The 16,952-nt window shown below is 42.9% G+C and overlaps 1 protein-coding gene across 1 annotated transcript in view; it reads right to left on the reverse strand.

Moving 5' to 3' along the window:
* NRXN3 (neurexin 3) overlaps positions 1 to 16,952 on the reverse strand; it is a 1,204,733-nt gene that overhangs the window by 161,320 nt on the left and 1,026,461 nt on the right. Inside the window, exon 14 of the mRNA XM_060282978.1 lies at positions 2,931 to 3,102. Within this exon, the coding sequence (XP_060138961.1) occupies positions 2,931 to 3,102 (172 nt within the window). The remainder of the gene's footprint in view (positions 1 to 2,930; positions 3,103 to 16,952) is intronic.

A 16,952-nucleotide genomic window follows, 5' to 3' on the forward strand; every position in this document is an offset into this window, starting at 1 on the left:
TCAAATTTCAGCATAGAAAAATTATTAGCTCCAAGGAGTGAGCAGGATGCTTTGGTCTGTAATTGGATAGGTGAGCCACAGTTGTGGAGCTTGTTTGTTTGTTTGTTTTAGAAGTCCATAGGAGTATTAGAGGGATCTATTTGAAACCCACTTTAGAAGAGGAAAAGTGCAATAACATAAATCTAATATCTATTTAAGTTCCCTGGTTTTCCATATCAAATGTTGGAATCCTTGTTGACTAGTATCATATGCAGTGGTTTAGCTGACAATGAACTTCATAGCTACCATACTTTCCACAAATTATAAAATTTCAGTTTGCAAAAAATGCAAAATAATAATAATCAGTTTGCACAAAATGATTGCTGAGGTATCCATTGTTCATTGGACTCTTTAGAATACAAATGAAGACATTGTAGCCCAACAACTTATCTAGTTTAAATTGGACTCACTGTCATTTTGTGATGGCTATCTTCCCTTGGAGAGCTGGAAGGTCAGCCTACAGCTGAGAACGGTGGCAATCCTCTCAGCCTCCTGCCCTCCGAAGCAGAAGTAGAAACAGAATTACTTCTTCAAAACATTTTTCTCCTGAGTGCCATAATTTGGTACCATCTAATTTATGAACAGCTTCTACAGTACAAAAAATTATAGGATGCATCCTGAACTTTCTGCTCTCTTTCTCTGTTTGGGCTGCAAGCTGCATATCAATAGAGTAACCAAATAAAGCTCCAGTTACTTAATTGGTGGAGGGCAATTTTAAATTGGTATACTGTGACTAAAGGACATATATCTATACTTTTTTAGGCTAACAGGGAATGAAAAGGGAACATTGACATTTTCCTTTGATAACCAGTGGTATCTTTTTTTATTATATAATTGCTTTCCTTCAACTGAGGTGATATGCAGATTTATTTAAATTTGATTGGAATGTGTGTGTGTGTGTGTGTGTGTGTGTGATCTTGGCCAAATAGATACCCTTTGACAGTCAACTTAAGGGAGAATCATCTCCTCTGAAGGCTCTGCAGCCTCGATCTGTGAACATCACTGCTACCCACAGTGTACTTTAGGATTATTTGAGCCAAGATGCATTTACAAAGGTATATTTTATGAGAAAATTTATTCAACATGCAAATTTTCATGCTGATATTTCAAAAAAAATTCAAATTTGAAAATCAATGCAGAAAAGGGTAGGAACAGACTTAGAGATGAAACTGTGTGAAATTGATTCGTACCTGGCAAAGCTGCTGCTGGCTGTAGCATGACTAATAAGAGAACTCTTAGGTCAACGGTAGATTAAGTCAAATGGTGAGAGGAAAATGGGGTGTTTCTATGAGTTTAGCATTGGCTGGGAATAACACACTGGATTCTTAGCACAAACTATTAGGGCAAAGTTTTCTGCTTCCTGTTTTGATTTTCAGTGAGTGTGTATCTCAGCTCTGTGAAACATATTGTAGTCTGCCCTTGCAATTTCAGAGGGAAGCTCCCAATACAACACAAACCATAGACAAATATCCCTTTATATTCACTGTTACTTTGGCCTGCAAGCATGGCGACACATTGTGGAGGGAGAAAACGCAGTTATTACTTGAAAGAGAGGTTCTATTTATTGTTCCTGAATTAAGTTGTGATTACTAAAATAATTTCCTTAGGGGTGCCAATTCATTAAAGTTTATTTTTTAAAAGTAATAATAGTCAATTAACTGTGCTATTTCAATCAAACAACAAACTAATTGAAAAACAAAATTGATAAACAGGAAACTCAGTATACCCACAATCAACAGAAGATGCCCTCGACTGGCAATCTCTGTATCTTCTTTCTTTGCCCAACTAGCAGTATTTCCTGCTTATCCCACTGCACCATCTTGGTTCAGCAGTGCATCTACTATCCAACAGATTTATTCAGCAGCGGAAGTGGAAGAGTAGTGCAGCAAAGCGAGGGAAGTTTAAGGGGAAGGAGCAATCCGGAAGTCCTGGACAACTTAATAGGAAACCACAGCTAAATGTCTCCATAATTTCATGAATCAGATAGTGTTGCTTTTCAGTCCTATGAGTGTTTAAAGAGAAGGCGACTAAAATAATAATAATTAAAAAATCATTTTAAAATTTTGTGCTACTGAAGTTCCAAGCACCAATTTCTGGTGGTGACGCTGTAACAGGAAACTTTTCCAAGAAGGAAGAAAAGCAACAACAAGCAGTACCAATGTTTATGATCAAGAGTGCTCACAATATATTAAATTTATTGTAGCTGCTCCTTCCCAGAGGTCATATGCTACATCCCATTTTCATTGATTCAGAAAAGCCACAAGTAGCAATTATATCTTTTTCAAAACTATTTGGGCAGCAGTCTACAACTTACATGGCAAATGTTCTTCCCAACTTCCTACAGGAATATTCCAGAGTATACAGATTATGAGTAGAGCCAATGCTTTTTTTCTAGGGGTACGCAGGGGTATGCATACCCCTAAACATTGTGTGAATCTAAGTTTGGCCTCATTGAAGGGCAGTATTTCAATATGAGTAGGAAAATGGGAGAACCCCTAAGCATTTTTTTTAAAAAAAGCACTACTTTTGTTACTTTGTCTCTGCAGAATCAGATTATATTCAGAGGTCCCAACATTTGACATGTGTGATATATATATATATATATATATATATATATATATATATATATATACACACACACATTACATATGTGTGCCACTCCTTAAAATATGGATGTTCCACAAAATACCTTATTCCCAACATGATGAACATGATCTGATTATTTCAGCTTTTATAAACTGAGAGAAATTTAGTTCAGCTCTTTGTTCCTCCGGGTGGAGCTGTTAATATTTGTACGCTGTACACCAATATACTGTGCGGCTCCTGTTTTAAGGCCCAAGGTTAATACCTTAAGAGAGAATGAGAGAAAGATTTCTCAGTTAGACATTTACCTGAAGGATAGTGTTCATTCACTGGCCAACCATCTACCTGAAGAGTAGCATTGCCACCATTTCGGGTAAAGCGTACAACGTGATATTTGCCATCATTCACTGGGGTGCTTTCTTCTTTGATCGAGATATCTACTGTTCCGATGTTGAAAACTACACCGATCTTGCCTTGTTCCTATGAAGAAAAGAACAGAGAATAATAATAATAATAACCTTTTGAATTCAGATCCCACTTGAAAATCTGCTCTTTATGACATAGAAAGCTGGTCCACTAAATAATGGACCCATTATATGTATTTAGGGAAGAGCTTCATTAACTGGGCATCGCTAGTTTATACACAACACATTTGAAAAAGGACAGCTTCTCCAGCTGAGAAAAATTGCCATTATCCAAACTAGGATCCTGGTGTTGAACTAGAAGTTAATCCCTTTATGTTTCTAAAAAGAGAGATGGAAGCTTTACGTATCTCACAGAGAAATTGGGCCTTTAGTGTCATTGCCCTAGTCCTGTGGAACACCCTGTCAATTGAGATTCAGCAGGCGCCTTTTGTGGAAATATTTAAATGCCTGCTGAAAAACGATTCTCTTCTGCCAGACCTATGCAGGCAGTTAAGATTACATCATCCAGAATGGTCTATTGATGTTCGCTTTTGTTTTTGTTTTTGTTTTATTTTCATTTTTGACTTGTTTTTAACTTTTCATGATTTTATTGTTTGGTTTTTATACTGTGATATATTTTTTTATGATACAGCAGTATATACATATTTTTATAAACAAACAAACAAATAAAATTTAACTGACGGAACATCCAAGAATACTACTTTTATTGCTATAACTGGTATTGCTTCCTTTCTGTACAGAAAGGAAAATTGTAGCAATACGTCAGCAATACTACTAACATGTATTGTAAAGGAAATCAAATAATACAATAATAATAACATACCTAAACCATTTCCATACACACACAGCAGGTGTGTTGACACATAAAACTAATATCAGACCATAGTTTCCAATTATAAAAGTGTGTACTTCCACTTCATCTTCAAAAGTAGGAAGTTTAAACCTCCCATTTGCCATTTGGAACAAACTGCTGTTTCCTGGTATGCCCAAATTCAGGAAATTCTAATTTCTTCAAACCACAGATAGTTATAAATCTATATCTTAACTTTGTTTTGAACAAACCACAGTTTCCTATATTTGGTCCTAATGGTAAACTGTTGATTGTTCCAAACCACAAACAGCAGCTTTAAACTTCCCTCCCTCCCATACAAAGGATGTAAGAAGAGGGGGTGCTTATAAGCCTGAGATTTGCTACAGTATGTTCTCAGATCAAGGGATCATGCTCTCCCATTACATCTGAATGAGATCATAGAAAGAAACTGTCATTAAGCAGCGGAAAGATAAAAACAGGTCTGAAATGTGCTCTAGCCCATATCGCCACATGACATGTAATTAAACAATTAAATCAAATGCTAGAGCGGTGATAGGCAACTGGGTGCCTTCCAGATATTGTTGGACTACAACTCTCCCTGAACATTGGCCACACTGGCTGGTACTGATGGGAGTTGAAGGCTAACAGCATCTGAGTGTGCCATCTTGGCTACACCAGCAGTAGATAAATCCAGCAAATCTCCAGAGACTCAATAAACTGGTTTGGTCGACTGCTTCAGAAAGTAAAAAATGAGGAGTCAGTGAATGAAAATACAAGGTGCATTTGACGTAGTGTGTCACAACTTGGGAAGACTTGAGATAAGCCATGGTGGAGTTGGAGCTGCATCAAATTAACTTAGAACCAAGTCATTTGCATAATTGCAGTTGTTTTAACTTGAGATGGAAAACAGATATCACTGGAATATAAGATTTTACATGGAAATGAACATCTGCTTCACAATCTCAAACAAGCTGGGTTTGGTCCCAGCCCACAATTCCTTCTGCCATCCACAAGTCTCCAAGCATCAAAGAGAATAATAGCAAACTGAACTGCAATGTTGCAACAGCCAACTTGGAGAGCCAGAATGACTTACATGAGTGCCAAGAAAAGGAAACCTGAACATGTAAGGACAGAAAAGATAGGGTTGCTAGTTTCCTATGAGTGAATCCAACTGCCCCTGCTGATGCCCAATTGGCACATTGTTGAAGTTACACTGTGTTGTAGAGACTTACAGCAGAAGCCTTGGACTACACCAGAAAGGATAAGGTAAAGTGAAGGATAAGATAAAGTGTGCTTATTATTCACTGACTCATATAAGGACCCTTAGCTTAGTCGCAGGGCACATGCTGTATATGAAGAAAGTCTCAGATTCTGTGTCTAACTTCTCCAGTTAAAAGGCTCCAGGACCAGGTGCTAAGACTGTGCCTGAGATCCTGAAGAATGGACCACTGACATGACAAGGCAGCTAGATTCCTATCAGCAAAAGGCTGGCTCAATGCATGGTGGCCACATCTAACATGAACAGCCAGAATAGGCTGTGCCCCACTATCCCAGAAATCGGTTTCCACCTGTAGGTGGAAGTAACTTCAACATTTTAGATCAATGATCACAGAAGCTCGTGAGTATATCTCTGTAGAGCAGAGATTTTCAACCTTTTGAGTCCACAGCTCACTTGACCAACTACATTCTTTCTGAGGCACCCCTGTGGTGCTCAGGAGCCCAGTTATGTCACCTCTTGCCTGCAAAGCTGGCAACCTCTCGCCCTTTTCCCAACACCTTCCCATGTAGAGTGTTCCCCCAGTCTCCTCTCCTTGGGAGTCCTCTGGGCAGCTGCTGCTGCTGTCGCTGGTCTCTGAGCTGCCCCCCTGCCCAAAGAGGCACCATTCGCCTGCGAAGTTTATAGCCAGGGCTGCTGCAATAAACAGCTGTGCAAGCCTTTGAGAGGTAGAGACACGTGAGAGGGCATCAGAGGAGGGAGGGAAGGAAAGAGGGATAGAGGCTAAAGTTGCCTGCGGCACTCCTGACCACCATTCAAGGCACCCCAGGGTGTCATGGCACCCTGGTTGAAAACCACCGCTGTAGAGAATGACGAGAGAGAGATGAACAAGCAGTCATTACAGGTGAATTCTGTGCTATACACTTGGTGATATCTTAAGACACCAAATGCAATTGTACCAATTTCCCCTCCCTCCCTCCCTTCTTGCCTGCTTCCAATAGCTTGTACGTATATGTTATTACAACCATAGGAGCTAACACCTAGGGGCTAAGAAGTCTTCAGCCCCTCCCCCCAATAAAATAGTTGGAACCCCCCCCCCCCCGTTGATGGGCATTGCCATTCAAATAGTGTCCATACACCATGTCATGTGATAGATTATGCAGGACAGGACTTGCTTGAGCCCCCGCAATATTTTATTCAAGTTGTCACCCCTGTTACAAACATAACAAACCATATTTTTCTGACCCCTAATGATTACTGAAGATTATTATCCTGTTTTGCTTGGGGTGTGTGTGTGTAAGCAACCAACAGAGAAAATATACCACCAGGAGTGAACTCCCAGCAAATATTATTGCTTGTAAATAGGGTAAAATGGTAGACCCAGCACCCGGATTCCATTCAGATCCTAGAACAGCTGCGAAATCCTTTGCTTCAAGTCTCTTAAAACATTTCCAAAAGCAGAAGCTGAGTGAACAGCTTGGTTGTCTGCATCCCAGACATGAAGAAAATTTCAGTTGTCATTTATTGGCCAATCATATTCTTCTGAGGAAACTTCTGCATGCTGTATTTATTCTCCATCAGCATGACTGCACTGCAAGTTTGTAAACTTTGGCGGGGGAAGGCATGCACAAATGCACTGATGGTTACACCACGAGAGGATAAAAACAGCTGTTTTCAAACAGCTGGCTAAAGCTCCGTTTGTGAGAGATGTCTTCTTACTATTTCCCATTTTCAAGAAAGAAAGTGGCGCGTGTCATGTCTTTCAGCAACCCAGAAGCTATGCTCTCGCTGGGATACAGTGGTGAGAGCTTCATAAACAAATTGAACTGGCATTGTTTATAATGTTAATCAATGGCATGTGTGCTCTCTTAACATGAATTACAGGTACTGTACAGCAATTCATGCAAGGGCTGGGGAGGTGGGGGACAGGGGATCCCCCCCCACTGCATCATGCCTCCTCTGATGACCAGGAGAAAGACAGGGGAGAAAAAGAAGGTGGGGAAGCGGTTTCCTTTCTGCCCCCCCCCTCTTTTTTGGCACTAGGGTTGCCATATTTCAAGAGGTAAAAATCCAGACACAAAAAGCACCCGAGCCAGAACTAGAGCCTGGACCAGAGCCACCCGTGCACAAAATCCAGGACATTTGCTTGAAAATGTAAAATTCCCCTGGATGGGCATGTAGGACCTTCAAAAGAGGACATTTCTGGATGTATGGCAACCCAAGGCTGCACCAGCTCCAGCCCTCCAGTAATAAAAACTTTAAAACGTTATTTATGAAAATAAAGGTTCTCCTCCTTCATGAATTAAGGGTGTTTCCAGACAATGGACATGTTCTTGAAGCTACCAACATGAGTTTGACCAAACTGCGGGAGGCAGTGGAAGACAGGAGTGCCCGGCGTGCTCTGGTCCATGGGGTCACGAAGAGTCGGACACGACTAAACGAATAGACTACAACAACAACCAAACAATCGTATTACATTGAGCATTCATCTTGATTTGTTTGTGGGGACATTAGACAGAGTCACACAAAACTGGTGCACTGCTGATCTGTGGAACTGCCTGCTGCCAGAAACCAAAAAGGCATTCAATCCTCTTATTGAGTCATTTGGATACCCAATATCTCAATGATAACCAATAGGGCCACCTCTGCAGTTCTTAATACCCAAGGGGTCTGCAGCGAAGGAGGCAGTCTTTCAGCTTTTTGAGGCCTGAGTCATTTAGGGCTTTCAACACAATGTGAGCACCTTGAATTGGGCCAGAAAACTAACTGGCAACCAATACAGCCATTCCAATAAGGCAAAGACTTGGAAGCTCCTAAAGAATGGGAAACTTGCTCAGCTGAAGAAAATATCACCTATCTCAAAATGTCTTTGGGGAGACTGTAAGTAACACCCATTTATTCATGACAATTAAAGATGACAGCAGATGAACTGGCTGTTGCCTAAAACACAGCCAGGCCTAAACTTGCAAACAGTGTGGAAGGTGCCACATAAATCTTTTAACTGTTAACCATCTCAATCAAGTTGGGTCATCCCAGTTGCTGGATGTCTGTGAAATCATAGACTAATAGAGTTGGAAGGGACTTCCAAGAGTCATCTAGTCCAACCCCCTGCAAAGCAGGAATCTCAACTACAGCATCCAGGACAAATGGCCATCCAACCTCTGCTTAAAGACCTTCAAGGACCTTCAAGGTCCACCACCTCCCAAAGGAGTCTATTTCACCGGTGAACAGCTCTTACTGTCAGAAAATTCCTCCTGATGTTTAGTCGGAATCTCATTTCTTATAATTTGAAGCCATTGGTTCATGTCATAACCTCCAGAACAGGAGGAAACAAGCTTGCTTCATCTTCCATGTGACAGCCCTTCGGATACTTGAAGATGGCTACCATATCTCCTTTCAGTCTCCTCTTTTCCAGGCTAAGCATACCTAGCTCTTTCAACCACTCCTCATAGGTCTTGGTCTCCAGAACCTTGATCATCTTGGTTGCCCTCCTCTGCCCTCTGGTATGCGATGGCAGTGGATCTGCAGAATGCACCCTAAGCAGAGCTGTCTGTCTTGACATATAGTCTCTGTGTGAGTGAGAATTACACTGAGCTCTGGGAGAAATCCTATAAGGATGGACCATCTAGTGCCAGAAGAGATGGGTAAACAGGCCTATCATGTTGTCAGAGGCCAATTAGCTGCAATACTGTAGCATAAAGAGGGTGAAGGGGCAAGTGGCTTTTGACAGCATTAATCAATTGGAATTTGCTTTTGGAAGCTGCATGTTGGGCTGAAACTATTTCCAGCCCTCTTTCCTAAAGCAATTCATTTAGTTAGGGAACTGGTGGCATAATTATATAATGCATACTGCAAAGTAATATATAGCGGGGAAAAGATGTGTAATAGCTTCTCAGTGTGGTTCATCAGGACCACAGCTGGGATGCTGCTTTCACTGCTGGACATTTCATTACCAGGCAGATATCGACAAACCAGGGGGGTTCCCGAGAAAAATCAAGAAAAATGGCCAGGCGGTTGCAGAGAATGATTTAAGGAGGAAAATACAGCTATACGAAACTATCATGGCATATAAGCAACTCATTTCAGCACACCAAACAGATCAATTGTCAATCCTCTCCCCGCTCCTGCCTCCCCCTCTCTCACACACCCCAGGAAATTATTTGTGCTGTACCTCCTTCCCATGGAATATGCATTGAAAGAATATTTATTTACCCAGCCCTTTGAAAGTTGGGAGTTCTGGAACAAGTATGAGAGGAATTTGATATGATTTTAATATGGGTATGTGTGTGGTTATATAGTCACTCAGTGTCCCTACCAGAGGAGAGGGGCACACAAAAATGATGTGCTAGTAAATATAAATAAATAGTACAAAAAATGATCTCTGAGGTCCACCTTGAGAACCAGTGTAAGTCAGGCATCCCCAAACTGCGGCCCTCCAGATGTTTTGGCCTACAACTCCCATGATCCCTAGATAACAGGACCAGTGGTCGGGGAAGATGGGAATTGTAGTCCAAAACCTCTGGAGGGCCGAAGTTTGGGGATGCCTGGTGTAAGTCCTCCTCAGGTGTTTAGGTGTAGCTGTGTGCTGGCTTTAATTATGGAGGGGGGGGCATTCACACAACCCAGCCACAAGTGTCCTCAAGCATGCTGGTTCTGCTTCTAATCTTTGTATGTTGAGCACATTTGCAATTTAACCCAATCCTTAGTTCATAATAATATAAAATATATATTAAATTTTCTTTCAAACATTGCAAAATCAAAATCCACAGCTCCTGCAGCACACGGTCAGTCTCTGAGAAGTCCAACATTCATTTAAGAAATTTTACCACCATTATTCCACTCAGGCAAACCATAATTTAGTACAGATTCTTTCAGGTTGTAATTGGTTTGAAAGTGCATTTTACTTTGCTGCTTGCTTTTTGGGGAATGATCTATGGGCCACTGCTGGATTAGTTCCTTGTTTCTAGTCTAAAATGCTGCGCCAATCTTTGGCCTAAGCATTTCAGAGACTACTCCAATGCCCACCCTATGCTAAGTTCAACAGCAGGATTTCCATGAAAAATCATCTGACATCAAGCGCAAAACATTTGTCTGCATGAGCATTTGGGAGCTGACACCACTGCTGTCATAACAATTAGATTTCTGATTTGTGTTTCATTGCCTTTCTAATTGGTTGTAGTAGGCTGCCTCAGCCTAATGATGAGGTACAGTAACTTTTTCCCTTATAAAACAGCATGTAAATAGAACTGATGCTTTATAAGCAACCTTGAAGTCATGCCGTTTTCATCAGAAAACTTCAAAAACAACCTCCACCCAAACACCTTTCTCCAATACTTTTAAATAAGAGAGGATTGTTCCTAATATTCTGATCGTAACACTCAGGGAAGGAGGGAAGGAGGAACAAGTAAATATTTTATGCAGACCTGGAAAAAAAATCATTTCATACTTTGGTCCAACGTGCTTCATCTGAGCAGAAAAAGCTACTCGCACATGCCGTATTGATAGAGCTTGAATATTTGAAGGTTGGGCATTTATCAAAGAGTCAGAGACAAAAGTGGCCTTTCCTTTCTTTGACCTTGTTGGTCTGATGTGAGTTGAATACAGTTCTCCACATGCTCTAACCTCAGCTTGTCAAATTGTCCTGCCTGCCTAGTTGACTGGGAGAGCTCATTTAAGAGGGGATCAGGTCAGTGGCATGAAATGCAAAGAGAGAGCAGAGAGAAGGGTGATGAATGGCTCTGACTCCTTTTCAGTCCCATCCTATGCAAGTGAAGGACAGGAATGGCAACACTGTGCCAGCAGGAGTACAAGTGTGGGGAAGGAGGAGAAGGGAGCTCAGACACATTGCAGACAGAATTGGAATAAAGTACAGTTCATCTCCTCAGCCTCTGCCTTTTTCCTATGCTCTACAGTAGGCATCCCCAAACTGTGGCCCTCCAGATGTTTTGGCCTACAACTCCCATGATCCCTAGCTAACAGGACCAGTGATTGGGGAAGATGGGAACTGTAGTCCAAAACATCTGGAGGGCTGAAGTTTGGGGATGCCTGCTCTACAGGCACCAGCTCAATCCCTGATCGTCAGAGATGAGGTCTATATTGTCCACAAGGGCAACACAAAAGTACTGCTGTTCAGCACCCATTATTTCTGTTGAAATTTGGAGTGGCTTGCATCTGGTGAGGTTGGGGTCAAGCACTTACTGAATATGTCACACATAAATGCTGTACTGTATCTGGTTTTTTCTTTCTTCCAGTCCCTATCACAGCTGCTGGCCTAAGAGCTTGGGTACTTTTTTCTGATGAGGGAAATGCAACAAAATGCAGGGGTCAAAGGCAGGGAGGGACTAGATTTAGATTTGCCGTACCAAATCTAGCATCAGAAAGATTATCTTGTGTACGTTCATGCATCCAAAGGTATTCAAATATAAAAAGCACACACACACACACACACACACCCTCACACACAACATTTGGAAGAAAATAGCTCCAGATTTAGCATTGTCATTTAGCATTATACATGGGGGTGTCTGCGGAAAATTTCCTCCCAATTCTAGTCTCAGAGATGGCAGTGGAGGGCAGAATCCGGACTGGACCTTCAGCAAGGAAAAGGGATAAATAATCTTCCTCACAACCATGGTTCTATTCCAGATCCCCTCACAGCTGCGATCAAATGCTCACAGTCTCCAGAAACAATGTTTTCCTGTAGCTGTTTAGGCCTCGTGTCTAGGATTAGGACTTGCCGGGTGACTATTCTTCAGTATTTGGGTATCTAAGATCAAAGAAGAGTAGTATAATTTTCCCTGGGCCAAGGGGAAAGTATTGAGACTGCAGTCCTGACTCTGCTACAGGGCCGTCCTAAGGATATCCAGCGCTGTGGTGCAAAACCTCCTCCAGCGCCCCACCCCCATTTCCCTCCCGGTGGGCAGGCTAGAGGGCGGCTCCGGCGGGGAGGAGGTTCTGAGCACTGCGTGGCATGCCGGAGGCAGGCAAGGACTGCGTGGAGGGTGCTGCCGGTGGGGGTGGAGGTGGAGAAGGTGGGCAGCAGCTGGAGGGCGCTCCGCTGGTGGGGAGGAGGCTCCGGGCGCTGCGGGACATGGCGGAGGGCAGCGAGCTGTTGCCGGGAGGTGCCGTGTCTAGCCTCGCCTCTTCCTTGGCACCGTGGTTCCCCGCACCACTGCCCCCTATGGGCAAGACGCCCCTGCTACCTATGAGTAAAACCTTTTTGCATTCAGTAGGACTTACTTCTGAGTAGACATAGTTAGGGTTGTGCTGTTCAGGCAGGTTACTAAAGATATCACAGGAAATAATTTGCAGGGTTTTACTTCTTTCTTTTTACACACATCACACACACACACACACACACACACACACACACACACACACACATTAAGTCACAGTTTAAATCCTTTCGTTTTGCAGAATCTGCTTTTTACATATGAATGCTAATTAATAACCTGCATCTTATTATAAAACTCCTAGATTTGATTTCCCAAGCTTGCTATGCTGAGAAAGGGTAATGAGTTATAATTGCTAATGATAACGGTGCTCTCACCCATGGAGTGCTTTGGCGATTTTTCACCATATAATACCTACTCATGTGATATGCAATCATTATTATTTCCATTACACAGAAGGGGGTCCCAAGAGTGAGGCATAAAGTCCAAGTGAACCCTTTGGATCGCTCCTTCGGGGAGTGATGATGGCAAGGGCGTTTGGTTGTGGAATTAGGTGAGAGATTAGAGCAGCTGGCGGGTGAGATGTGACTTAACTCGGCTTCCATGCGAGAAGTTGAATGCTGGGGAGCTGCGTCTGTGGCAGGAGCATGAATGCAGCTCACGAAGGCATATCCAGTGTGATCAGTGACTATTTGGTGAAATGATGATGATGGTTTATTATGTTATGAATAATAAGAAAGGATACTAAGACCACTCGTGACTGCTGTGGAACCCTGAATCATGCAGTGAATCTAGAAACACAAAACACTCAGGGTGGCTCAAAACTTTTCTCCCTTTGTACATGAGTTTAGATTTTCTCAGGGCAAACATGGGATTAATGGCAGAAGATAAGTGACACAAGGTAAGTGAAAATCAAAGCAACACACCTTCATTGGGAGCAACACGCCCCCGTGCGTGCGCATGCACGTACACACACACACACACACACACACACACACACACACATACACACACACCAGTCCCCTTGCAATCAATGCTGAGATATCATTGGGAGATGGATGTCCTAAGGGAGCAGATGGGTGTCCGCAGGGGAGTATGCAGGAAGTAGCCACAGGCTAAGAGGCACAATTAAGGACAAGAGGCAGACAGCCTGGTCTGGATGTCTGGAATCTGAACCAAGGAGCCCATAAACTTCTCGCCCTGCCCATGGGCTGAGTGTGAGTTCGTGGTCTCGAATGCTACACTCCCTACTGAATTCTGCCACAGCAATACACACACACGGTGGACATTTGCCAATATAAACTCATGAATCCGCAGCATTTTGAACATGGTGATTTATATATCTGTGCTCTGATGACAAGGTAGCATGGTGGCCAGGGTGCACTGTTGGCTTGCTGAACCCAGTGGACATTTATATTCATCACATGGCATGAATGACAAATGATACCATGTCACCGAATGAAAGCAAAGTGTCTACATATCACTTGGTGCTTAGGTAACATTGCTTATCTGCCATGCTCATCTTCCGTCCCTGCCCACTAGATAGCCTGTAATTTAGTTAACAAAAGGAAGAATTTCAGAGAATGATCACCTGACTGCCTGTCAGTGATGCCTCTTAAGGTTATAGCAGCAGAAAACAAGAACTTTGCTTCTATCTAAACCATTTATTGAACTGTTTCTTAATATTTTCATGGACTGTTTCTGTCCCTTCCCCTCTGAAGGTGAGGAAAGTCTTCCTATTAGGCAGCCTGGTCTTCAGGTTGGAGTGAAGTTGTAAAGCTACTGGCTGTTATGCCCTTCCACAAAGTGTGCCATCTTCCACTTGGGCAGGAGGCAGAAGTAGCCAGAAGAACCAGAAGGTTTGGACAAAAGGACTGAAATGCTTCTGCCAGTACAGCCAGCATCTCAGATTGACACAGTTTCTGCTGCTTGTTCTCACTTAGTAACATAGGAAGTTGCCTTATACTGAGTAGGACCATTGGTCTATCCAGGTCCACACCCATCTTCCACAATCTGATGCCCTCCAGTTGTTACTGGACTACGACTCCAATCTGCCCCAGACAACATGGCCAATGGACAGAGATTAGGGGAGTTGTAGTCTAAAACATCTGGATAGCGGTATGTTGGAGAAGGTGTGGCATTTTTTGCAAAGTTATTCAGGGAGGGAGGTCTTAAAAATATGTTCTTGGGTGTGAGGAATTCAAACCTGCTATTATATTTGTGATTGGACGGCATTTAGCTTGATAAGTCTACCGTATGTTTGATGAAAAAGCACCTAAACTGTTTTTGAAAAACTAAAGAATTTAAATTTACCTGCTGAAAATGCCAGGTAATGACTGACTGATAAACTAACTTAACTAACTAACTAACTAACTAACTAACTAACTATAATATAATATAACTAGGTAAAGGTAAACATAAAGGACCCTTGGATGGATAAGTCCAGTTGAATTTGACTATGGGGTGCAGTGCACATCTCCTCTTTCAGGCTGAGGGAGCCGGCGTTTGTCGGCAGACAGCTTTCCGGGTCATGTGGCCAGCATGACCAAACCGCTTCTGGTACACGGAGCATCATGATGAGTGCCAGAGCTCACAGACATGCCATTTACCTTCCCACTGCAGCAGTGCCTATTTATCTACTCGCGCTGGTGTGTTTTCGAACTGCAAGTACTTGGCAGTCATTTTTAATGATTTCTATGCAATTTTACACACGTCGCTTTTCCAAGCAAAACTAAGTTATATTAATTTAAGCAAAATCCTTTCCCCCAAGTTATGCTACAACTTTTTACCATTCCTCATTTTTGGAATTTGCACGTTGAAAAATTCCACAAGTCCTACTGGTCTACAGTGACAGGCAGTATCTCTCCAGGATCCTAAAGATGCCAGGGATCAAATCTGGGAACATGTGCCATGTGCTACCACTAAGCTATGGCCTTTCACCAGCGATGTACACCTGTAGTTAGGCAAACAGGCACTGAGCCTCTGCTCTACTACCATGTTTGCAAGATGTATGCCTAAGGCAGTGCCCACTTTTTTTAAAAAAAGGAAATAACAGTGTCAGGATGTGTGGCAGCGGTAATTGCACCTCGTGAAACCTGAAGCCATTTCACATCTTCTTTCTAGTGCTGCCCAGGTGGGGGGAAACTGTTTGGATGATCTTACAACAGCCAACCCCGTCAATCCTCCTTATTACCTACTTAGCAGAAGAGCTCCGGTGGACTAAAATAACAGAAGTCGAGCTTTCCTCTTTATCAAGAGTGCACAATTCAGTCCCTTATATGTAGTCTGTCTAGTGGCATTGGTTCTGCAAATACCACAGATACAACACAGTTCTGAAGGCTCACCACAGACAGTTTGGACTCATGCATGGAAGGTAACGTGGATTTGCTTAACTGTCATTTACAGGAACTTTGCCCCCCTTTGCAAATCTGGCTGCCCCCAGGCAGCACCAACCACCCCGGGGTTCTGAAGCTGTACTGCCACAGTAAACCTTTTGAAGTCCCAACACGTCCTTTCTCACCTGGGTAACTAAAAACCCACTTTGCCTATAACACAGCCTACATTGTGTTGCTCCCGCCTCCGTGTCAAATAAATGTTATCTTTCCAAGGACTGAAGAGGGAAGGGGGGTCAGGTGTGTGTGGAGGCTGCTGTAATGAGGAAGTGGGAAGGAGGTCCTGCTTGGGCCTCAAGGGCTTTTCAAAGGGCTGGTTTAAGAGCTCTCATTAACGGCTGGAGATGCCCCTGCAAGCTCGCCCTCGTCATGAAGCACTGCCTGGGAATAAGGAGCAGGCTCGTTGGCTCAAACACGCAGCTGCCTGAGATTCAAAGCCCTCTTCAGCTGATTTTTAAAGTGTCGGCAGCCATGACCTAATCAAACGGAATGCCTATTAGCTTTTCTCTTTAGCAAATGTTAACCTGGAGTGCAAAGGAAAATGTAACAATCTTTGGTATAGACTGGGAAGTGAACCAGAAAATAGATCAGAAAACACAGCTTTTGGTTGTTGTTGTTGTTGTTTTTAAATACAGCAATAATGCTGAACAAATCCGTAGGGGAGACGTAAAGGTTATCTCACAAAGTAATCGGCGGAAGAGCAAAGTAGCTTATTTGTTATGCTTGAGCTGTCAAAATGGTGGAGAGGAGAGAGCTTGTTTGGTTACACCAAACAAAGCCCCAGAAAAGAGAAACAGAAACTGGTCACTGGAAAGCAATCCAAGCGAAGTCAAGTCTGGACTCTGGAGTGATGTCGAAGTGCAGCTGCAGCAGGTGAACAGGAGCCATTTATAAGTCTTTGCCCACAGGAAAGAGGCTGCTTCAAAGAAGTGTCTCAGTGATTCAGGAAAGGAAATGCATAAGGAGTAGAGTCGCCAACTTTCCAGCCAGTCGCTGTAGCTGTGACAGACAGGTGTTTTTTTTAAAAAATAGCATTCAGTCAATGCCTGCTAGCCCCAATGGCAATGTTCTACCTCCACCACTGGAGGCAGTATGCTCCTGAATTCCCGCTGCTGGGAATCGAAGGTGGGAAAAGTGCCCCTAATTCTTCTTGGACCGGATTGCAATGCAAGCTAAAGAAGAATAACTCCTCACACACTCATCGCCTTGGTTGCTGCAGTGGCAATGGCAGTAGTGACAGCAGAGAGAGAAGGAGTTCTCTCCTACTATTGCAGTGTTCTTGGTACCAAGGACTCTGGAAAATAAGATTTCTCC

Source organism: Zootoca vivipara, chromosome 1 (genome assembly GCF_963506605.1).
Source record: "Zootoca vivipara chromosome 1, rZooViv1.1, whole genome shotgun sequence".
In the NCBI taxonomy this organism is placed as follows: Eukaryota; Metazoa; Chordata; class Lepidosauria; order Squamata; family Lacertidae; genus Zootoca; species Zootoca vivipara.